At 47.2% G+C, this 25,000-nt stretch overlaps 1 protein-coding gene across 1 annotated transcript in view; it reads right to left on the reverse strand.

Annotated features, from left to right (window-relative positions):
- Positions 1-25,000, reverse strand: part of odad2 (outer dynein arm docking complex subunit 2) — a 71,633-nt gene that overhangs the window by 21,116 nt on the left and 25,517 nt on the right. The window contains 7 exon segments of the mRNA XM_042067357.1: positions 1,556-1,670; positions 10,289-10,531; positions 17,661-17,815; positions 17,985-18,095; positions 19,942-20,175; positions 21,934-22,143; positions 23,370-23,516. Coding sequence (XP_041923291.1) covers positions 1,556-1,670; positions 10,289-10,531; positions 17,661-17,815; positions 17,985-18,095; positions 19,942-20,175; positions 21,934-22,143; positions 23,370-23,516 — 1,215 coding nt within the window.

Consider the following 25,000-nt stretch of genomic DNA (forward strand, 5'->3'; position numbering starts at 1 on the left):
TAGCATACATCACCTCCCAGCAGACACCACAAAAGCCCTACACACACACACACACACACCCTTACCTCCAAGAGAAATAGCACACACCCGCAGACACACCCTTACCTTCAAGAGAAAGAACACACACACATACGCACACACGCACGCACACACACACACACACACACACACACACACACACACACACACACACACACCTTCAAGAGAAAGAACACACCCATACTCACTCACTCACTTCCTTCCTAGAAAAGAAGCAAAAGTAAAAAGGAACGATGACGGAGAGGAAAAAGGGAGTGACACCCCTCCCCCCCCCATGAAACACCTGCCTACGCTGAGGCGTGTGTATTTACATAAATGTAAAACAGATTACATGAACGGCAACCTGTTTATGTTAATCACGGCCATAATCTGATAGAACAATGATGCACTTTGTGCTTGGGCTCCTGAGCCAATCAAAGCCAGTCGGCTGGCATGGCCTCACTTTTACCATGAAGTGCTATGTCTACAGAATGGGGACAGGTACCTAAGAAAAGCTCAGGGTTATCTGACATTTCTCCAGGGCTCCAAAGATCCAGGGGAAAAAAGGACCGAAAGTCAGTTGCACACTGTAAACCATGGTAATACTTATGTATAACACCATAATGTCACGCCATGGTGCTGTGCAAGGCTGCGTTCAAAGCATGTGCTTTTGATAATGAATCACACCATATGAAAGCAAACTAAAAAAAGCTACTATTTATGTCTTCGATCTGGGTAGATTTAGCACACATTTTGAATATCAAATCCAGCTACTTGTCTGGACTCTCTTTCTGTGTGTGTGTGTGTGTGTGTGTGTGTGAGTGTGTGTGTGTGTGTTGGTATTAATCGTGTAAGCTGTTTATAGTGGTCATACTGTAGTTGTATAAGGTATTGCTACAGGCTCTTGTGTTTTCTAAGCCTCTGAATGTCTGACTGTTCAGTTCTTAATTCTGCCAGAGTGAAAGAGGCAAGTTTATAAATACATCTCATTAAAAAGCCCTGCTATTCTCAACTTACCATGCCTGCCTGTGAACCAGTTACACTAATCTGTGCAAACACAACCGGCAATCTGAGCTCTCTATCAATTTCAGAACGTACAATGTTGTGTTTGAGTATATGTCTGCACATCAACTTCAGACTATGCATGGGTGTGTGTTGGCAGTGCCCTGCATGTAAGATGCTCCTGCATGTGTAATACTACCTTTGTTTAGCGCAATCTTCACAGAAGTGTTCAGGTCCATCTGTATTTTGAACTAGTTTGTGTGTGTGTGTGTGTGTGTGTGTGTGTGTGTGTGTGTGTGTATGTATGTATGTGTGTGTGTGTGTGTGTGTGTGTGTGAGTGTGTGTGTGGGCGCATGTGTGTGTAGGGCCAGGGATCTGAGTTGAGGCCACAGGATATTACAGCATTATAGCAGCCCTGTCCCACACCGCCCGCTTCCACTCAAGGGGCATTTTGCTTCACTGAGCCAATCCACAGACTCTCTCTCTCTCTCTCTCTCTCTCTCTCTCTCTCCGTGTCAGGTGGCTCTGGCCTACCTTTGCGTTCTCTATGCAAGGGCAGATGGCCCAGGCAGCACTGGCCTGCACATCTGGGTTGGGGTTCTTCAGCAGAGACCAAAGCAAACGCACTCCATCCAGACGATCTATGATCCTGTGGGAGTGAGTTATAGAAAGCAAAGAGAGACAAAGAATGCTGAGACCATTTTGTCATTCTTCAACACATATTTATCTGGTTACTTCATTATTTTTTGCTAAAATACTTAGACAAATGTTGATGTTCTGGCAATAAAGGTTTTATACATTCAAACTGAGAGACAGGTAATGAGTGATAACAGAGAGAAAGACAAATAAAACTTACTTACTAGAACATTACAACAATCAATTGTATAATTATTATTAACTAAGAAAAAAAGACGAATAAAGGCATATTTTAGAGTTGGTGAGGAGACTGTTATGAATTTAGCTAAACCAAAAAGTGTGTTTTGCGGTGTGGTGAACTGACGTGTGTATTTGGTGTTTGACCAAACTTGTCGTGAAGGTCAGCCTGGTTTTGGTACATGTATATATATAAGTGTGTGTGTGTGTGCGCAGTGCCAGTGTGTATACTTTTGGAGAGCTCCCCAGGCTTGCAGGCATCAGGAGAAGAGGGCACACACATCTCCCGTCTGAAGGTCACAGCCACACAGGAAGAGCGGGCACACACTGAGGCTTGGCTGCGCTTGGTGCCCGCTCTTAGCTTGGCATTATCACCGTCACCAACAGCAAGAATATCACAGCACGGCCAACAAAGATATCTTTATTGCAAATGTGGAAAGCGTGATATTATGGCTTCCGAAATGCACATTCCCATAACGCTGTGTGAGCGTATAGCTTATATGCAGGAGAACAGCAGAGCACCAGGCTGTAGAAGGGAAGACAGAAGTCATGTACCACTGGTATGATATGACTGATTGAGAAGATTGGGAAAAAACATGTTCTGCATCAATAAATCAAGGTCTACTCTAAGTCTTGGGTACCATACAAGGTTTTTCATCAGAAAACTTGTACCATTGGCACGTCACAATGTGCTGCTGGAGGAGATGCAAATGCAACTACAAGCACTAGAGTGAGCGTCAACTACAAGCATTGGAGTGAGCGTCAACTTCAAGCATTGTTGTGAGCGTCAACTCAAAGAGCTTGGTTTGATGTTACCAAACCACATACCAAACATTGGCCAGCCACTGATGAGACACGTATGCATCTTTGGTGAGACACGTATGCATCTTTGGTGAGACACGTATGCATCTTTGGTGAGACACGTATGCATTTTTGGTGAGACACGTATGCATCTTTGGTGAGACACATATGCATCTATGGTGAGACACGTATGCATCTTTGATGAGACACGTACTGTATGCATCTTTGGTGAGACACGTATGCATCTTTGGTGAGACACGTATGCATCTTTGATGCGACGATGTTGTTGTGACCAATGCAGCTTGTGGAACAGGTGCTTGATCTGTTCTTGCACAGTGAGGACACTGTTGTCAGGAGGACTGTGAGGCTTGAAGGGCATTGATGATGCCATGCAGATAAGGAATGCTGCATCCAAAACTTTCCATTGCCTATACTGCTATACCTTGGAGAGGTATCTTCGTTAGCTACCAGTAAATCAGCTAAATTTAAGCACATTATTCCCCTCACACATGAAGCAATGGCCAGCTCCAGTGTATGGAATGGTAACATTTCTTTTCACTCTGAACCAAAGAGCAATATCCATGTCCATCCCTAGTCACCACCCTTCCCTATAATCACCTTTACTTTTGTATCTCTTCTTTCCTTCCCACAACTGTTTCTTTCTCCTTTCCTTCTAGAGGAGAACTTCTTGATATTAGTTTATTTTCAGCTATATTTGATCAGTAACTTATTCATTTCTATGCTATACAGTACGTTCTTTCTTTGATTATTTGCATTAGACATGCCATCCTTCAGACTCTTTAACTTTAATCCATCTTTCAGCATAAACTAAATCCTCTGTTTCATTTGTTCAATCTATCTATTGCCAATTTATCATCATTTATTCCACTGCTTGGTTGAATTTCCCATTGTCCTACGTAATTTAGAACGACCATTAACCGTATGTTATTTGCACACCTATGAAGTAGATCCATTTTTTTGGCCGTATCACACTTTTGGCCGTATCACACTTTATCACACACAAGTTTAAATGAACCGTCACGTTGCATCCGAGCTGTAAAATGCAGACGTTCAGAACATAGTAACATTGTCGCATATGACGGAGGTGGCTTTTAGCTAGATGGATGACAGCAGGCTAGGTAAAATAGCGATGTTTCAAAACTAAAGTTCATCAGAATCTTGGGATACGCCGGCTTGACAATGGGAGAGATAGAACTAACGACTGGCCTTTGGCCGTAGCAACCATCCGTTTATAACTAGTAAAGGCAGTTTGTCCTAGCCTAGAATTCTAGATGCGCCCCTAGCAACTCTCCGTTGTGAGCTCCAGAAATCGAAACTCAATCAGGCCAATGAAATCGTGTATAGAGTCGTTAGGTGGGCTTAACATAATGATTGATGGCAGAGTTGCAACGGTTTGGCTTGATTTCCCTGCTACTTGAAAACAAATAAGATGGATGTTGCTGTTGGCGAACAGTGTGACACGAGTTAAGCTTTTATAAAGTTGGCAAACGTTTGAACTAGCCAACTAGCTCCGCTGGTGGGAAACGCATGGGACTCATAGCGCTGCCGCTGTCCTATTGCGTGCAGAGGGAATTTGAAAGACAACTGATTATCCCGCCCCTCGGACTGAGCACTTCGAACGGTGAGTGCCCAGACCCTACATTTTAATGTGGGTCTGGCTCGTCAGGCTAAGTTTGTCCTGCAAGTTGAGAAATTAGTTGATATGCGTCAGAAGAAAGTAGTTCTACAAACAAGACCGTTTTAGTGATTAAAACGTTTAAATTGTAACAGGAAATGAACACAACGCAAGTGGCAACAGTGGAATAAGCGGGATAATGGACTCCACGCTTCGCGTCGGGGCCGTTTTACAACCTCGACCGTGCATTAACTTCTGTGAACAGACCACCGTGTCGTCCATTATCCCTTACTTAATGTCTTACTTAATCCCTTACATAAATATTTTCCCCAACAGTATTACTGTGTTGTGTATTGCTTGAAAATTGTTCTGATAAATTACCAAGCAACACAGTAAACAAATCTAACTGAAATCTAACTGAAACCCAACATCATGCATAAATAGACTTTTATCCAAAATAAAGTGGACAATGCTAAAATATATGGTCTAACAATTCCACCTTTTCTTGGCAGAATCGGCAGACAGGAGTTGGATCAATTGGATGAATTATTTATATGCATGAACATTTTTGAAATATGTGGATTGTGCAGAGAACGTTTATTACAAATACTTATTTCTTGTAATCTCCTCTCTTTTCCCGTTATTGTTTACTATTGCTGTGCTTTGGCAGGAGTGTATATCAACTGTCATGCCAGTAAAGCCACTTTGAACTTGGACTTGAGAACGAGGAAGAGAGAGCAAGAGGAAAGAAGAGAGAGAGAGAGAGAGAGAGAGAGAAAAAAAGTTTGTACAGATGCACTACACCCTCTATTGATCTGACTCAGGTTCTTGGGCTCAGGCTCTCTCTCTCTGTCTCTCTTTCCCTGCCAGCCAGCCCCCTGCCATGTCCCTGCTGCGCTGCTGAAAGCTGCACAGGCATCCTGGGTAAGGGGATGAAAGAGCCAGTCTGTCAGCAAGGCTTCCCCATCAGCCTGCCTGACCAATCCCACTGCTCCGTGCTCACCCGGTCATCCAATCAAACGCGAGAGAGGCACTCGGCAAACACCTCTGGCGGGCACGGACCCCTAACCCTGGGGATTCTGGTGCGCGCTCCTAAGCGCCTTGCTGGTATTTATAGAAAAGTGTATGGAGCCTGCGGAGACAAACATATACTGTTCACTGGTGGTACTTCCATCCTGTCTATATGGTGGAGAAGAGAGAGAGAAAGAGAGAGAGAGAGAGAGAGAGAGAGAGAGAAAGAGGGAGAGTGCAAGAAAAAGAGTAAAAACAACACCAGAAAATGGAGTTCTTTTCCAAATCAAACAGCCAGCGAGACAGGTCAGCCCTATATTTCACAGCGTCTGAGCAGAGTTTGCCTAAGCGTTGGCCATATTTTACACTCTGTGCTCCACTGTACAGGCCTGCACTGGCAGCCACTCAGAGAGAGAGAGAGAGAGAGAGAGAGAGAGAGAGAGAGAGAGAGAGAGAGAGAGAGAGAGAGAGAGAGAGAGAGAGAGAGAGAGAGAGAGAGAGAGAGAGAGAGAGAGCGCAAGTGAGAGCGAGGGCGAGAGAGACTTGCTCAATAGAGTAGCTCTTGTGTGTGTGTGTATACTTGTGTGTATTTATGTGTGTGTGTGTGTGTGTGTGTGTGTGTGTGTGTCCATGTGTGTGTATTAATATGTCCGTGTGTGTGTGTGTCCATGTGTGTGTATTAATATGTCCGTGTATGTGTGTGTGTGTATTAATATGTCCGTGTGTGTGTGTATGTGTGTGTGTGTGTGTGTGTGTGTGTATGTGTGTGTGTGTGTGAGTGTGTGTGTGTGTCCATGTGTGTGTTATGTCCGTGTGTGTGTGTGTGTGTGTGTGGACATGTGCCTGTGTGTGGACTGCGGTGGCCATGTAATGTAACATGTTTCCCATGTGTGCCTCCTGCAACAAGGCCCGCATTCAGTGTCCTGGTAATTGCTTAAACACTCCCTAATCAGCCATCTCCGCCAGCCAGGGCCATCGGGGAGCGTCTTCTCTCTGGGTCCATCTCCCCCCGCCCCCCATCCCATCCCATCCCCTCCCCTCCATCATCTTCCTCCAGAGTCCCGGCTCACAGCGTTAAATCAGCCAGAGAGCCTGTCATAACACCGTGTTATAGAAGAACACCGCAGGGCCCTATAAGTCATTCTGATAAACCTAGCATTATACTACATGATCAACCATGTCATGCTAACAGACACGCTATCCTCTAAGATGACAACTGGGAGAAGGGATAAAGAGAGGGAAGAAGAAAGAGAGAGAGAGAAAGAAAGGGGTTAAGAGAGAGAGAGAGAGAGAGAGAGAGAGAGAGAGAGAGAGAGAGAGAAAGGGAGAGCAAGAACATATATAGGCAGACAGATGGAAGTGAGTGAAAAATGATGATCAGATCCTATGGGAGCCATGGCATGTAGTAGGCCTACGTGTGCAGCATACGTCCCTGAATCCACATGGACGGCACGGTCTGATCCGGGGAACGCAATGTTTTCCCAAGACTCGTGTTCCTCGGCTAAAGCTACACTAGTCGGTTTCCTTTTTACATTCAGAGCGATGTTATAAACATTAGATACCTCTCCTTGATCTGCGTGATCCTTATCTGAATTACTGTTCAAGCTGCTCTTAAAGTTGCTCAGAAAGTGGTCTATACCTCTATCACCTACCCTGGAAATCCAGAGTTCTCGCGAGAGCACATGGAATTGTCTCTGCGAGACACTCTGGCAAAGAGCAATGATGCATGTTACTTTTACCCCAACATTCCGGGGAACCAGCTAAACTGATGAAGACAGCGCTGCAACGTTGGAGGACAGTACACATTGGTCGTAGTGTTATCCGATTGCGTCGAAGTCCGAAATCATTAAGAGTAAACATGGTCTAGTGTTATCCAATTGCGTGCAGTGAGATTTTTAAATGCATGCTTGTTGCAGCCCCTCGAGTTGGGCCATTACATTGTTCTTGGCCAGACCCTTAATCTTTCTAGATTATCAGGCTCTGGATTTTCCAGGCTATCTATCACCTGCTCTGAAACAGTAAATACACTTTGCGGTTTTAAGTATTAGAAAGACACATATCTTGTGCTAATTCTTGAATTTTGAACTGAGCTATTCCTGATCATGCATGGTAAGTAATGATTAAAGCCAGTTCACTCCTGTTGTAAGCAGTAATCGCTTGTTTATAACTGTCCACTGTGCTATAGTCTCCTATGGCTACTTAAAGTGCCTCACTATATAACAAACTACTTAACTAAAGTTAAGGAGAATTCAAAAGTCAACACTTCACACCAAACTGTGTGCACTAATGTCCAGAGGAATGCATTTAGCCGCCCACTACAAACTGACAGATGATCTCCTTCCTGGATTTATACAAGGCCTTTTTTTTCATGTGCTTCCCAGAACTGCCTACATACTCCTTGGTCCTCTGATCCTTTGTGGAAGCTACAGAGGCTTGCTCGCAGGCCTCCAGAGGCCTAACAGGACACAGACAGCACTTGCAATAAAACATAAGCGTCCGCAGCAAGGCTATGTCAGCCGCAGTAAACAGATAGCTTTATCTTAGCTCCAGATGTTAACGAAATTATTTAAGGGCGCTTTTGTTCTGCCTCCAAGGAGGTCATGTCAGCAGGCAGCACTGATAAAGCAAGAGCCCCGTGAACGAGAGCGGTACTGCTCAGCATCTCTCTCTTGAGCAACAGATACTTGTCATGTACAATGACTCGCGTCCAGACAGAGAAACTGCAGTCGGTTTTTTTCTGCAGCACGATTCCCAATGCAACAGCATGCATGCAGCATTAGGCCTGTTTCCACCCCCGGCTTTCTTAATCTCAGAAACAGCAGTAACCAGAATGGTTTGGGGCAGGAAACAATCAAATGTGAGCTATGCTAATTGCTCAGCAAACTACTGTGCGCGGCTCTCGAAATAAGCCATCGCCACAAGACGGCATCGAAAAATGCCGAGGGGGAATAAAGAGACTCTGTCCACAACTAAGTGCAAACGTGTGGAAAGGGGGGGAAAAGCTACACGACAAATTCTAAATATAAACCCTGAGAATATGAATACTATGTTTCAGAGGGCGAGAGAGACAGAGACAGAGGCACATACTGTATTTTCTTACATGTCTGTCGGGCCCACAGAACTGGTATGCATGCACTGGGAACAGAAGTGTAACTTTTCTTTTTGACTTCAAAACAAGATGTTTCTCCTCTTTTATGGCACGACTGTGGTTCAGCGCATCCATAAATATATTATTCTTTCAGACAATGTCATTCGCGGCTGGCTAACACAGGTCTTCCCGAACGCAGGGCCCTTTATTTGAGTCCAGTGTTAATTAAGAAGGGGCTGGAAGTCTATATAACAGGCTCGTAAAAGCAATTAGATTCAGATGGCGGCTGTGCTGAGTGCCGCTTGAACGCTGCAGAGCAGGACAGGAAACAGAACACAGCGTTCAGATCAGTGGAGCTCTGAGGCCTGAGGTAAGCACAGCCTTTAATGTGTGATCCCTGTGTCCTGACCACAACTCAGCGACTAAAGCTCAAACGCCACTTGCTTGACCCCAGTCCCAAGAACCACAGACCGCACTGATAGACACTCAATCACTTTAAACCTCCCCCTGTGTTTCTATTATCAACCCTCGTCTTGGGAACTTGGACCCCATGGTGGCGGCTGTTGCCTCCATCCTGGTCTACCGACTTGGCTGTATCCTGGGAAGCCCACAGCAGGCTTATGCAATGCTTTTTTCCCATGCACTCATCCAAGTGATAACTGTCACAGCTGGCCCCTGTGGCACAGTCGAGCAGGGCGTTCAGAATGGCAGATGGCTAACCACATTTAGCACTGAGGACAGCATGCACCGTTAGGAGCTTTAGCCGCGTTCAGGCGCTAACTACCCCCTGTGGATGGGGGGGGAGTGGCAGGCGCAGGCTTCCCGAAGCAAACAACCCCTGTGTGGGAGTTTGATGGTCCCAGCTTTCTCGCCACAGGTCCCCAACAGAGACACCACCGCCGCAGTTGACGAGGGCTCCCCGCCGCTCCTCCGCGTGACCACCGATGACTCCTAGCGGTGCGTCCGCCTGAAGCCAGACCACCGCCACGCTAGCGCTCTCTGCGTTCTCCGCGCCGACCGCAGCCGGCCCCAAGAGAAAAACGGCTTCCCACAGCTATGCCCCTTGCTCAGCAGGTAGGGCCAGCCTAGCGAGGAGGACTGTGATTAGCGGCTCGGGCAGTTGACACTGGACGCGCCAGCGGGTACAAGAGGCGCCGGACCTCTGGCCACTCAGGAGATGGAGCTCCAGGCTCCAATCTAAGCTGCGGCCTGGCTAATGCTGCGTGGCACAGTAGAGCTTAATTAAGCGTACTCTTGCGAACAGGACACGTCGTATTCCTCAGAGCCGCAGCTAAAATAACCATTGTGCCGTTAGTGAGGTCCTGATCTCTGACCGTTAACCGTGTTCCCGCGGGTTACTATTATTACAGGACAATGTGCTGCTATAATGAAAGCTGTGAATGTAAAGCTATTTAAATATTCTTTAAGTGAGCTATGGTGATGTGACTGTGGTCCGGCTTTGAAGGTTTGAATGTCGTTTCAATGTTAACCGGGCACAATTAAGTGGCCAGTCCTTTAGTGCACTGAAGTGTGACCTGTAACTATCCCCGTTGTTAGACACTGAGTCACTGATTTGATTCACTGAGTTGAGGTGCACAGGAATGTTGTCCTGGAGTTAGAGAGATGGAAATAAACAGTCTTTATCGTCCACAAGGGGAATTTGTTGTCACAATCTGTACAAAGCCTCACAACAAACATACATGTATACAACAAACTGTCATGGCAGCAGAGCATGCTCTGGAACTCATGTGCTTTTGATCTGAGTTTCATTTATCATAATCTTTAAGGAGGCCATGCTGTTTGTAACCACTGTTAGGAGCATGACTACGGATGAGAATGCTGTTCTGGTGTGACTTACGCCATGTTCTCTGGCTCAGTGGCGCACGCTCCCACGGCGCGAGTGACGTTCACCAGCAGCGCCTGGTTTGTGCCGGTCAGCAGGTTGACCAGCGACGGGATGCCCCCACTCTTGTATATGGTGGTGCGGTTGGCGGGCTGCTGGGCACACTCCCCCAGGGCACCCACTACATTGACCAGCACCTCCTCGGGCTGGTTGGTCAGCAGCCCCACCAGAATCTCGAGAGCCTTGTACTCCTTGAACCTGGGACATGAGAGAGAGAGAAAAAAAGAAAAGACAAAAAAAAAAAAAAAAACAGAAAAGATTAGTGTGTTGAAAAGAGAGAGAACAGGAGAGACAGCTATGGAGAGTAAAATAAAGCAACACTCAGAGAAAATGAAAGAAAGAGGGTAAGAAAGAGAGGGACCATGAAAGACAGAGGTAGAAGAGGCAGAGCGAATGGGAGGACAGCAGCATCAGCAACACCAGGTATCATATTGGAAAGATTCCAGAGATTACGACTGAGCTCTCTTGCACTGACAGGCACAAAGTCTGAAACGTAAAACACTGCATCTGAACTTGAGCCAGTGAAAATAAAAAAAAATCATCTTTCTAAATGAGAATAAAACTAAATAAAAACAAGGCATTCCACAGTGACAGATAGATTTTTCAATCCATCTCCACCTTTCTCCCCCCTTCCCAGCCCTTCGTTATCTGACTCTGAGGTAACTTTACGGTGAGATATGCTCTTAGCTCCCCGGAGTGTCATGGTATGCTTGTCTAATGACATCACCCTCTTAATCCTCTTTATATGACTTTGGACAGACAGAGACATGAGCCATTTCCATCACACAAGCCTATATGGGCCTGTGCGCTTCGCTTCGTTTCTATTAAATGTCACAATCCGCTCTCTCTGATGGACATCCACCCTGTACTTCATAGAGGTTGCGCCGGGTCAAAGCTGTAAACATCTTGCCTATTGGCTGTCAGGGTTCAATCATGAGGCTCGAGGATCTGGGTGAGACGTTGAGGGCTGGTCCACTTTTTTCCTTTCATTTTGCGACTGTGCAGCTTAGCGTGGTTTCGGGACGGGGGATGACGTCATCACACCCAGCCAGCCCTCCGACGACTGGTGCGGCTAAAAACAACCCCAACAGGCAAACCCGAGTCTCGAAGGTACTCTTGGCACCCTGTAATTGGTGTCGCGTGATCGATGTGGCGGAGGAGGTCTCCCCGCCTGGCGGTCATAAATCAGGTGCGAGCGAGCTGCCCAGGGGCCAAGGGTATTTTCCCAGAGCCAGTTCCCTTGTCCATCCGGCGCATCCCTGCCCCTCCGTGCGTGTGCTCCGTATGGCCTACATCCGCTGTGGCTTGGCCACTCGGCGCTCCGCTGGCTCCTCTTACTCGTCTCGTACAGTGGTCCACTACTGTAAACATTTTAAAAGGGATATAATGTGGTCGCGCGGAGCCGCGGCGAACCTCTGATGTACGGTTAAGTTATACGACTGTTTTTATTCACAGTTACGGTCGCTGGCAGCGGCCGGGGCTGTGCAGGGCTATTGTTGAAAGTGTCCAAGGTCATTTGGTTTTGGTCAGGGTCCATAAGAACGTTCTCTCGCAACGGGAGCAGTAATGAAGAGAGAGGCTGCCAGGACAGAAGTGCAGTGGGGGGGAAAAAAGGAGGAGGAAAAAGAAAAAGACTAGGAAAAAAAAAAAAAAACGAAAACAGAAACAACATGGGAAAACACAATGAGCCCCACACACCACTGCACAGTGTTATCTGTGCACACAGTGCTAGAATTATGCTGTAATTGCACGCGTTGCATTTGATAAATGGACTGCGAGCGATGTCTATTTTTGTTGAGCCGATCCCAGCACGCATAATTACAATGGGCAGAGGGAAGCATAACACGCTGCTGCCCCTGAAAGAGTGGGCTTCGCACAAGTGGAGGCGCACTGTGTGTGTGTGTGTGTGTGTGTGGGTGTGTGTGTGTGTGTGTGTGTGTGTCTGTGTGTGTGTGTGTGCGTGCGTGTGTGTGTGTGTGTGTGTGTGTGTGTGTGTGTGTGTGTGTGTGTGATGAGGGGAGGATGAAGTGGAGGGCCTGTATAGGGGAGCAGCACAGAAGCGCTTCTGTCTGCCGCGGATATGATGGATGGAGTTGCTCCATCCGTTTAGCAGACATCTGCTACAGTAACGCAGGCGCTCAGGAAGCTCCGCTCGCTTACATGCACCCCCGAGGCTCCGTCGACTGCAGGTCAGTGCAGGGCGGGCCTCCTCACAGGGTAACCCTGCTCTTCACAAACACACACACACACACACACACACACTGGAAGGTTCAGCTCTTGCACATGATGCTACAGTACACTGTGATTTTGGCATTTTGGAACCATATTTTGGAACAAAACTACACAGAAACCGCTAAAGGTCGACCAGTCCACTGCTACAATGTTTTTTTGTGTTTCGCGTGATTCCATACTGTAAGTGTGCAAAACAACATGTTACTCAAACACCACACACACACACACACACACACACACACACACACACACACACACACACACACACACACACACACACACACACACACACACACACACACACACACAGGTCAAATGGAGAGAGAGAGAGATAGACAGAGGAGAGAATAGCGGAAGAAAAGGACTTTGGAAGAGCTGCAATTATGGTTTGCTCATCACCAACTGGCCACCGACGGGAAGGCCTTCAGAGCCCATAATTGCTTATGGACTTCTGAATGTTGACCTCAGCCAGGACTGAGTTCAGGGGAGAGGCGCTCAGAGCTGATTGCTTCCCGTCCGAGGCCCAACAGAAGCCCAAAACAGCTCTCAATGGCTGCTCCAATGAGCCAGATATCAGCACAAGCATAAATCTACTACCGCTGTCTACACTGTCCAACAGTTTGTCTTGGCAATACAAACGAGAGAGAGGGAGAGAGAGAGAGAGAGAGAGAGAGAGAGACTTACAGAGACGTAGACAGGGGAAGTCAAAGACAATACAATGGAGCAAACTGAATAAATGGGTTGATGTTAGAAAGGTGTTTTATAAAGGTGCTTCCCTCACACAGCTGGCCCTAGAGTAGACCTCCATCTTAGGGTGTTTAAGCAATGCACAGTCTTATGTAAACACTTAACTTATGAACATAATTGTATTTTTCACCATCAATCATTTCTCATTCTGATGCATCATTAATCAGGCAAATGGCTCCCACATGCTCCTGGGGCCGATACTGTGGAGGTCTCCCGGAACGGCTGAGGTGTGTACACACACACACACACACACACACACACACACACACACACACACACACACACACACACACACAAAAGCGCGTTGTCTGCTGCAGGCCACAGGGCTTGTCCAAACTGTTCATGTAATTTTTGGTCAGGAAGAAAAAAATAATTCGAGGAAGAGGGAAAACAGGGCTTTTCATTGCTGCTGTAAAATATGTTCAAAAATGATTTTGTTCCTGATTCGTGGAGTGCTGAGTGATTGATTTTGAAGCAACGAGCATAGCCTGTGGCAGATGGAGTGAGCTGGAGAAAAAAGAGAGAGCGAGAGACGGAGGGAGGGAAAGAAAGAAAGAAAGAAAGAAAGAAAGAAAGAAAGAAAGAAAGAAAGAAAGAGAGAGCCAGAGAAAGAGTGCTCACTGGCCTGCCGTCGCTCTCCGTAGGACTCATTTTTCTGACGCTAATGGCCTGGTCATTTCATTCCAACGCCGTATCTGACCTTGACGTTTTTATGCGTTGTTCAAACAACCCTGGCAAAGTTGTCCAAATCCAGGTTCCGTCTCTGGCGGGATTTTTACTGCGCATTAAGGTACATGCGCCTGGCATCCCGCTGGCTTCCTCTCGCCGGCCGTCCGAGGCCAAGACTTTTCCTCGCGTTCACACTCCGCCCGCGTGGACACTCTGGAGTGCTGTACGGGCCGCGCAGCAGGCCTCGGCAGGGAGCGTTGGCTGGGTGTGGGAAAACCTTGTAGCTTCGCGCTCCGCACTCTTGTTTTGGCCCCCTTCCCTCGCGCCGGATTCCTTTGTCGGCACTCACGTCCCGTTCCGTAACGAGCGGGCCCCGGCCAATGGCGGCGGGGGCGTCGTCTGAAGTCGGCAAATGAAGTGTCACCGAATGTGTTTTTTTGCCGCGATTATGGGAATTATTGTTATCTTCGCTATTATTTTCTACAACGATGGTGACGATGATGCCGATGATTGTTGTTATTGCCACCTTTGTGCATAGCAACGGTGTTATGAGTCATTAGCCGGCGTTGCAGAGGCAGTAAGGGATGCAGGGCTGTGCCGCGGTGCCCAGCCAGAGCGGTTAACGTGTTTTAGCACCTGTGCCAGGCAGGGCCTCCCGAGCAGGGCAGCTTGCCTGGGCAGGGATCCCGTAGAGGGGGTGAGGGGGGTGCAGCTGGGAGAGGGAAGCGTGGTTGGGGGGGAGCCCAGTGCAAGTGTGTTGTTCTTGGGAGAGTGGCAAGGCAAGGATGCAAGTGTGTAAGTGTGTAAGTGTGTGTGTGTGTGTGTGTGTGTGTGTGTGTGTGTATGTGTGTGTGTATGTGTGTTGTCCACATAAATGTGGCTAAGGCTTGTGAGCGGTCTTCTGAATGTGGCTAAGACTGAGGGGAGCCGAGCACTAGTGTGTTGTTTTAGTGAAAGCGTGGCAGGAGACGTTTGTGTGTGTGTGTTTGTGTGTGTGTGTTTGTGTGTGTGTGTGTGTGTGTGTGTGTGTGTGTGTGAGAGTGTACCTTGACTGAGTGAGTGTGCTGCTATTGTAAGTGGGAGGCTCTGCACAAAACTTGAGCCGGAGTCAAGAAAAACCCACAAGGTGTTTTGTTTTCTACGTGTTTGTCCATGTCTGTGTGTGTTTGTCCGTGTGTGTGTGTGGCTGTGGCTGTGTGTGTGTGTGTGTGTGTGTGTGTGTGTGCTTCAGCGCGTCAGAGAAAAAAAAAGACAGAGAAAGAGCAATTGTTTTGGTGTGTGCGCCTGTGTATATGCGTCTGTTTATGTGTGCTTACCCACCACTTCACAAGCCATTACTGTGCATAAACGATCCCACTCGCACCTCCACGCACCCTCAGCAGTAATAAAGTCTACCTTTTTTATGGGCATGTAACATGGCTGTATAATGTTTATTGGTGCAGCTCTAACATATCTGGTTAATAGGCTTTTTTCTTTTGGGCAACAAGCTCGCTCCTTCGGTGGGGGAGACTTTAACTGATCTAAATGCAGGATAAGAGTCTGTCAGCTCTGATGTACGAGGTGGGGAGAGAACAGACTTAGCGCTACTGGGCGTTTTTTGGGGAAAGCGAAAGCGCCTTTCTCCATCCGTAAATTCCCTCTTAGCCCCGACTCATCCGAGGCTTTGAGGCCAGACGCTTCGAGACACCCGTTCCCAAACGTCTCAATCGATCAAGACCAGCACGCTCTCCAGAAGGTGTCTTAGTGTAAAGAATGCAGCTTCATCAGGCTGTTGGCCCGCACGTGTGACAGAGGAATAGATATATAAATAATATCGGTGGCGTTATTTATGCGCAGGTTGCAGTGGGATAGAATAATGCGTGTGTAAGCCGTGTTTTGGTATGTCCCCTGCCTTGTGCCGTAGGGAGAGTCAACCGCTCTAAATCACAGTGTTATGGGAGAGCCTGTGCGACAGCATGGAGTTGCCAGGTCACGTTCTCCGGTGCCGTAATTATTTATGGGGGGAAAATGACCAAACTACAAACCGCCAATAAAAAAAAAAGGGAACTCAAGAAAACGAAAAGCCAGCGCAAAGAGCGAGGCTAGGAAACCCGTCCTTAAATGTCACCAGCGCACCGACAGACGACCTTCGGTTGCATGGCGTACATGCGGGACGATTTAAGAGCCTGTCAGCTTACACTCCAGACCATTAAAGAACAAACGTCTTTAACACACACACACACACACACACACATACACACACACACACAGACACCTGTACACACAGACACCTACACACAAACACACACACACACACACACACACACACACACACACATCCTTAAAACATACCCAAATGCACACTCCCCTCACACACACACCCACATCCACAAACCCACACACACACACACACGTGCATGCATTTGACACATGCTCAGCAGTGCTAATAGGGAAACGGCTGTGACTAACACATTACTGGAGTGATCATAAAATCAACACGTCCCGCGGCCCTTTGTTAACAGAGCAGAGGGGGAAAAAAGCCGGAGCGAGAACATTCCTCCTGCAAACACTCCCAATAAAAGACATCAGAGCTCGAAGACACCAAGATGGGGGGAAAACTTGGTTTTTCGCTTTTTGAAAAGTCAAACGATCACTTTCCTGAGGCCGCGCTAGAGATGGAGGGATGGGGTATGACAGCGCAGCAGACGAGTGGAAAAACTGAGTCTCGCATGTGAACAAATGAGACGTCTCGTAAAAACAGAGTGAGGGAAAAAAAACTAGACGGGAGAAAAGAAAGCAGCACATGTGATTGCACATCCTCTCCCGTTCCCCCTCACTAGTGTGCTCTCATGACACGCACACTTGCACACACACCAACACACATACCCACACGCACATGCACACACACCAACACACACACATGCACACACACCAACACAAAGATCCAAACGCACACACACCAACACACACACACACACCCAGACACAGAGAGAGTATGGTAGATCCATCTACCTACACCGCAAATTACAATCACCTGAGGCCTTGCCCTCACCTCCACCGTTTTGCCGATACCGCTCTGCTTTACTAATGCATCAGTGGTGGTTACGCCACTCCCTGCGTTTACTAATGTCTGTCTGTCCTCCGCAGGCTTGGCCCCTTTTGACAGCTCATCTCTCAGGTACGGGTGAAATATCGGCCCTGATTGAATGACGGGGCAATCAGCTCGATTGAATGGTTAAATTACGCTGAGGCTGACGTCTGGCAACTGGATATGAATATTTGGTTTAATCAGGGCAGGCAGACAGACAGGCACATCACCACTGTGTGTGTGAGGGGCAGCTCTCCTTTGACCCTGACCAGACGGACTGGTGTTTTTCCCCCTACGTGTCTCCTTTCTGACTTCCTAACGCTGCTACGTTCTACAGTCTATAGTGGCAACACATACGACACACATGAGAAACAAAGTATACTGTAGTAGATTTCTGAAATGATGACTTTAGCTAATGCCTATAGAATTACATTACAATTCTATGTATTGCAAGTAAACTTATACAGTTGCAATGTAGTCAGATGAGTGTATGTTGTATGTGTACATTTGCAATGTTGCAGCAGGAGATGCGCTGTGGTGTTGTAAGTGTCTATCCATATGTTAGTGTGTATAGATGAGTGTGTGTGGAGGCATTGGACATGGGGTGCTTACATGGCCACGTTCTCCATGCTAATGGAGCACTTCCAGATGGCTCCAGTGGTGGCGGCCAGCAGCTGCTTGTTCTCCGACTTGCCGAGTAGATTCACCAGTGGCTGGAGGCCCGCGTAGTGTCGCACCAGGTCACGAGTGCGCTTGTCTTCTGCACACTAACACACACACACGCACACGCACACGCACATGCACACACACACACATGCACACAAACGCACACACAAAGACATACGACCACACACACAAACGGAATCAACATGCTGTATTCCTCTATGAATGCATTCATCTGTGGAGGAGACCAGAGTCCAGTCTGCGGTCAGTTACCTTGAAGATGGCGCTGGCACAGTGCATCTGCAGCTCCTGGTTGTCACAGCTCAGATTCTTTACTAGATCCTCAACCATGCCCTCTGTCTGGATAGCAACCCGGTAGCTCTTCTGCTCAACCAAACACACACACACACACACACACACACACACACACACACACACACACACACACACACACACACACACACACACACTTTAGACCAGTCTCACACTGTACGTTTAAACCGTGTCATAAATAAGGGCCCCATAGGACAAAAAAATCACATGAATCTGTCATTCAAACTACAATGAAATCTGGTCATCAGAAAGCACACACAGTAATGCCTTCTTTTTCAAAAAAACACACAGATAAAGAGAGAGAAAGAGAGAGAGAGAGAGAAACACACATTCAAAATAATGCAAAGTTGCAGAGCAGCACAGGTAAAGAGCCGTATAACAAGTTAATCACCAACACTCCCAGCTAATAACATTCACAGCTAATAACATTACCAGCTGGCACCGCGATAAGTTCTCGGTCATTAACAGAAGCTGCGCTGCTGTGGGGCTCCATTATAATTTAATTATCATTTACCGCCGTTAGTAATATTCACAGTTAGCAGCGGTCTCAACTGGGGCCCTGCCTACACAGAAGCTATGAAGGCCTGGTCTGTGTGTATGCGAGGGAGATATGTGCAGGCGGGTGAGAGAATTGTAGTACAAGCACATCTCAAATAACTTTGCACCGGGGCTGGACAGAGTGGGCAGAAATTGGCACTGACAAATAGCCACACACTGCTCAATGTTCCCTGGGTATGCTATTTATCAGGAACAGCATTTAGACTACGAGGTCTTTGTCAGGGGCTCACAATTGAGCAAGTGCAGACACACACACACACACACACACACACCACATTGTGCCTAATAAAATGAATACAAACAGATTCCAAGATTAACTTTCTGGTTGTCCGGCCAAGAGAACTGGTAGATGATAAAATGTCCCACAAAGCATTTTTTTATCGCCCACAAGTATAGCCCCATATGCACACACACTTTCTGTGTTTCCGCCCTAACATGTTTTAAATACATATTATTGTTAGAACTTCTTAAAACTGTAGTGATGGGGGCTTTATTGGGGGGAAACACAGTAGCAATTGTGGAATAGAAGCTGAACTTTTAAAGTTAAGAACATCATGTACTGTAAAACAAACAAACAAACATAAATATAGGCATTTTCATGTGACAATCGAAGAGGACAAAGCCTGTTTGAAACACCTTCTTTTCAGAACTGATGCGGGAAAGAACCTCTGTGTCCCAATTACATTCCTTTTAGATGTGACTATTATTTTGGAGAAAAATGTGAGGAAACCAGAAAGAGAAATGATCTGATATGAATCACCTATTACATCTTTACGGGTGAAAAATGATGATGACTCAATACAACTTGCCACTGTGCCACAAGTGGAAGAACTGAACCTAAACACACTCAGTTGAATAATAGTACTGCTATAGTTATATTGAATAATTGGTCACACTTTACTTGGATAGTCCTATCATGGCATATCTACAGATGTCCAGATCATCAACAACATATGTGTTGACACTGTTAATTGCAAGTTACGGTTAAGGTTAAGGTTGTTTCTTGGTATTTTAAGCCCCCAATGTTGTCTTTAAGGCAGCGCTGCCTGCTAGGGTTAGGCATGGGTTAAGGTTAGAGTTAGAGTTAGGGTTAGGATTAGGTGCCTTTAAGTCGACGGTGGCAGCGCTGCCTGGAAGACGACGTTGGGGGCTTAAAACACTATCGAGTTTGGATTTGGTTAAGCTGATGTTCATTAATTGTTCAACATCGATTTTACATCCTGAACTTGATTCTTAACAGATGGCCTGTGAAGTCTCTACACTCTCAGTAAAGTAATTCTATATGGCTATCTTAACAGTACATGATGAAAGAGCAGTTTGAGTGGCGGGCAGTCCTGACCTCGGAGGCGCACTCCTGCAGGGTGCCCACCACAGGGATGAGCATGTTCTCGTGGGGGGATTTGAGGAGGCGCGCCAGCAGTGGGATGCCCCCGGCGCGGCGGATGGCCTCCTTGTTGCGCGTGCTCTTGCTGCAGCTCCAGAGAGCCAGGGCTCCGCAGCGCGCCACCTCCACATCCCGCTCCTGCTCCACCGTCAGGGCAGCCGAGTCCGGCACGCAGTCCAGCAGCTCCACCTACACACACACACACACACACACACACACACCACACACACACACACACATGAACACATTCATATGTACACACATACACATGTGCATGCACACACACAATCACACGAACACATTCATGTACACACATACACATTTGCATGCACACACACACACAAACACACACACACACACACACACACACACACACACACACACACACACAGACAGACAGGCATATACACAGATGATTTGTACAAAGTTGTACAAAGATTCATGCATATTCAGGCACATACAAACACACACACACACCACACACACACAAGTGCACCCAGATAACACCAGCACTAGGTCATGGAAGTGACAGCATTGCCCTTTTGAGATCAGCACAGAAGTAAAACCAGGTCTTCTCGCTGGTGACAACTCCAGATGTCTATGACCTCACACAGTCCAAAAACCACTCCACCTTCACAGTTGACCTGAAGCCAATCGACCTGCAGCACATGGTCTAACCACCACCCTCACCCCCACCCTGGCTCACGCACACTGAGTGGATGCTGAGAGGTGGGTCCTATGCTACTGCACACACACACACACACACACACACACACACACACACACACACACATACAGGTGGTCTGCTACGATACCTGAGACTAATCCTGCTCAGCTCTCGGCAAAATATACACTACAACACACACGCTTTAATCACACTACTGGCGCGCTCGGTCAATAAACACACACTCCACTGCCAGCCTGGCCCCGACATTCTATCTGTTTTTACACGAGCCAGGCGGACTTTGATGGCATGGACTAACGAGAGTGAGGTGGACACATAGAGGGGTGGGGGACAGAGAGAGAGAGGGATAGAGAGAGGGAGAGTGAGAGGGACAGAGGGAAGACGGAGAGGGAGATTGAGAGAGAGGAAGAAAGAGAGGGAAAGAGAGAGAGAGAGAGTAATTATGTAATAGGTAAGGGTGGTCTGGAGAGTGGTGATGAGTCTGAGGTCACACTAACGGTAGAGGGGGATTTGTTTCCATATGGTAACAACCGACCTGACCCTGCCCTTTTCACCCCAAAACTCTCTCTCTCTCTCTCTCTCTCTCTCTCTCTCTCTCTCTCTCTCTGTCTCTCTCTCACACACACACACACACACACACACACACACACACACACACACACCCTGAAACAGACATTCTGTGATGTGAACAAGCTAATTGGCTTCACCAGGGCCTCTGCAGCAATTAGGTTCTTTGAGGCCATCTAACTGGACCTACCCTGGAAACCTAGAGTTCTCGCGCGAGCACAATTTGAATTGTGTCTGCAAGAGACTCTGAATGAGTAATGATGCACGTTACTTTTGCCCCTTGCATCGCGGGAAGCCAATCACATCAGTGTATCTGATATAGGTGGGCCAGAGGCGAGCTAAACAGATGATGACAGCGCTGCAACGTTGGAGGTCAGTAAACATTGGTCTTAGTGTTATCCAATTGCGTCAAAGTCCGGAATCATTCAGAGTAAACATTGGTCTAGTGTTATCCAATTGCGTGCAGTGAGATTTTCAAATGCATGCTTGGTGCCGCCCCTCAAGTTGGGCCATTACATTGTTCGTGACCAGACCCTTAATCTTTCTAGATTACCAGTCTGGATTTTCCAGGCTAAACTGGACCCAGTCTGGCCACAAAAACTCTGTCTGGACCCAAAAACCCTCGAGACACACACACAGAGACACACAGAGACACACAGAGAGAGAGAGACACACACACACACACACACACACACCAGCCTCTTGATGCCCCCGTGCTGTCTGACGGTCCTGCGGGCTCTTCTGAACTTGGCCACGTTGGCGATGGTCTCGGCCGACAGACACTTGAGCTCCTTGTCGGGGGAGTCCAGGATGCACACCATTGTCTGCAGCCCCCCGAGGTCAGCAATCGCACGCCGGATCTGAGAGTTCTGGCTGATCTTCTTCAGGATCTTCAGAGAGCCAATCTGGTGCAAACACACACACACACACACACACAGAAAAGACAGAGAGACAGCTGATACACATGAAAGTTCTTCCCTTGTTTTGATGAAGATTACATTACATGTACATTTATTAATTTAGCAGAAAGCAACTTACAAATCAATTATTTTACAAGTGCCATTATATTACAAGGGCCATTATATTACAAGTGCCATTGTCCCCTGAGCAACTCGGGGTGAAGTGCCTTGCTCAAGGGCACAACGGTTGATGCCGGGTATTGAACACACAACTTTTGAAGATATTGCAAACTAGCCCAGCTCTTTTACCACTACGCTACCACCACCTGTTTAGTTTATAAATAATTATAAATTATTATAATAATTATAAATTATTATAATGAATTATAAATGTAAAGAATTACAAGTATTATAACGTTTGTAAACAGTACGCTGTTATTACTGTACTACTGCTGCAGTCTACACAGCTTATAAAATGTTTACACACACTAGAGTGTATGGTCCTAACTGGCTGCTCCATGACCGCCCGGGTTTTATTGTAAAGTGTGTCTGTACCAGGCCTTTGGCCAGCCTCGCTGTGCCACAGAGCAGCGCAGAGTTCATGCGGACAGGAGGGGAACTGGACACGGCAAGTAACATGGAGGTCAGAGGTCAAGTACCTGCCATGCTGCCCCGTGCTGCGCTCATGCAGGGGCAGACGTTCAAGTCTGCGTGAGGTCAGCTCGAGCCCAGCCAGCAGCGCACACACAGCAGCACACTCCACAGCCTCATTCATTTTACAAGAGACACCTCATTTTACGAGCAACAAATAGCTATTCACACACGCTCGCGCGCACACACACATACACACACTCACACAAATACACACACAGGCCTCATTAATGTGTCTGATGTGACAGCTTTACTGCACAGCTCTGTTGCTAGCTCCCTCCTCTCTCTCTGCAGAGTCCAACTCGTTTTGTCCTCGGTTTGTCAGTCGTTCTCCCTTCTCTCTGACTATCTACTGTATGTCTATCTGACCATTCCTCTGCCCATCTCTCCCCTGTGCACCTAACTAATTCAAGCACTCTCTATACCTTCTTTTCTTTCTAAATTGACCTTTACCTCACTCTCCTATTTACTATTTCCTCAATTTCCTCTTTTACTCTACCGATTCAATTGCTTTCACTGTCACTTTTCACCCCCCACCCTCGTCTCCCTCCCCCACCCTCGTCCCCTTCACTTGGTCTTACTTTGCATTTGATCTCATCGGTGGCCAGCAGGTTGATGAGGACCTCCAGGCCGCCCACGTCCCTGATAGCGAGCTGGCAGGTCTCCTGGGCCAGGTTGAAGTCCCGCATGGAGCACAGCGCGATCACTGTGGCCGTCTGGTTCCCACCCTGCAGCACAGCACAGCGCAGCATCAACACCATTATACCCACACAAACACAGGAGCACACACATACATAATCCAACAAACAAACAAACAAACAAATACGTACACAAACACGAGAAACAAGAAACACACGTGTGCAGAGAGCTGGGAACGAGAGGAAAAGAATGTTGGATGTGGAGAGGGTGAGATGACATCATTTGCTGGTTGGGATGCTAGTTCACTTTTGTTTATTTTTTAAATTCTACCACATTGAACACCTTTTTTGCCAATCACTCTTTATTCCATATCCCTTTACATTGCCTATTTATCTCTTCATCTCTTCGTAACTATCTATCTATCTATCTCTCTCTCTCTCTCTCTCTATCTATCTATGTTCTGTAACCATCTAGTGTCCAGTCCCGCTATCTCTTGCTGTTCAGCAGAGTGCAGACTCGTCGGTAGGTGTTCACAGCTGGCTCTGTCCACACATCTGGAGGGAGATGATCTGCTGCAGGCCCCTCTGCTGGCATGTCTTTGTGGCCAGCAACCAGACACAATGACCTAAGCGGCCGGCAACAGGCAAATGAGCATCAGAATGCTTGCGATAATCACAAGGTTGCCTTTCAGAAGCCTCTGTTTTGACAGTTGCTATACACACACACAACATGCCCCCACACACACATACACAGTCATACATACACATACACAGACACACATAATATTTTACTGTGCCTGGTCCACAAATTAGTAACCGAGGAACTACTGCAGACTGAACATGGCCGAGGGGCTATCAGTTCTGGGTTTGGCAGCTGTGCTTGAACCACGCAGTGCAGTCATAGGGAGCATATTATACTTTCATTGCTCTTCATGCTCCCAATCACACGATACGCACAGGATGAATGATATTTAGGTTTCAAACATGTGGAACACGTTGAAAGAGAAGTACGCATGATAGCGTTTCATCCTTTACATATCGCCACACACACACACAATCACTCTCTCTCACACACACACATACACACACACACACACACACTGATGCCATAATGTGGATGGATGTGTTTGGTGCATCAAACCACAAGGCTGTGGCTGAGGCCCTGGCTCAAACTGAGAGAGTGCTTGTCTCAACCTCTGGGAGCTTTCCAACATCTGTATTTTCCGTGCGATGGCTCCTTGTCGTTCTTTCCTTTTTTCATTCCGTCTCTTTTTTCTCTTCCTCCTCCTGAGATGTTTGAGGCAAACACACCCCTCTATGCTCCTCTCGTCTCCTCAGGACAGGAGCTGTTGCTCAGCGCAGAAGGTGGAGAATGTGTCGGTAAGCCACCGTAACACCAGACGTGTTACGACACTTTGAAATAGGACACTTAGGCCTATTGAAGTCCAAATCTCCTGGCAATCCTACAATCACATTTGATGGCTTTGCCTTTTTTTCTGTTTTTTTTTGTCCCCCTTATTGTTTTTTCATAAATGAAGTACAGATAGTGTGTGTGTGTGTGTGTGTGTGTGTGT

This window comes from Alosa sapidissima, chromosome 17 (genome assembly GCF_018492685.1).
Source record: "Alosa sapidissima isolate fAloSap1 chromosome 17, fAloSap1.pri, whole genome shotgun sequence".
Lineage (NCBI taxonomy): Eukaryota > Metazoa > Chordata > Actinopteri > Clupeiformes > Clupeidae > Alosa > Alosa sapidissima.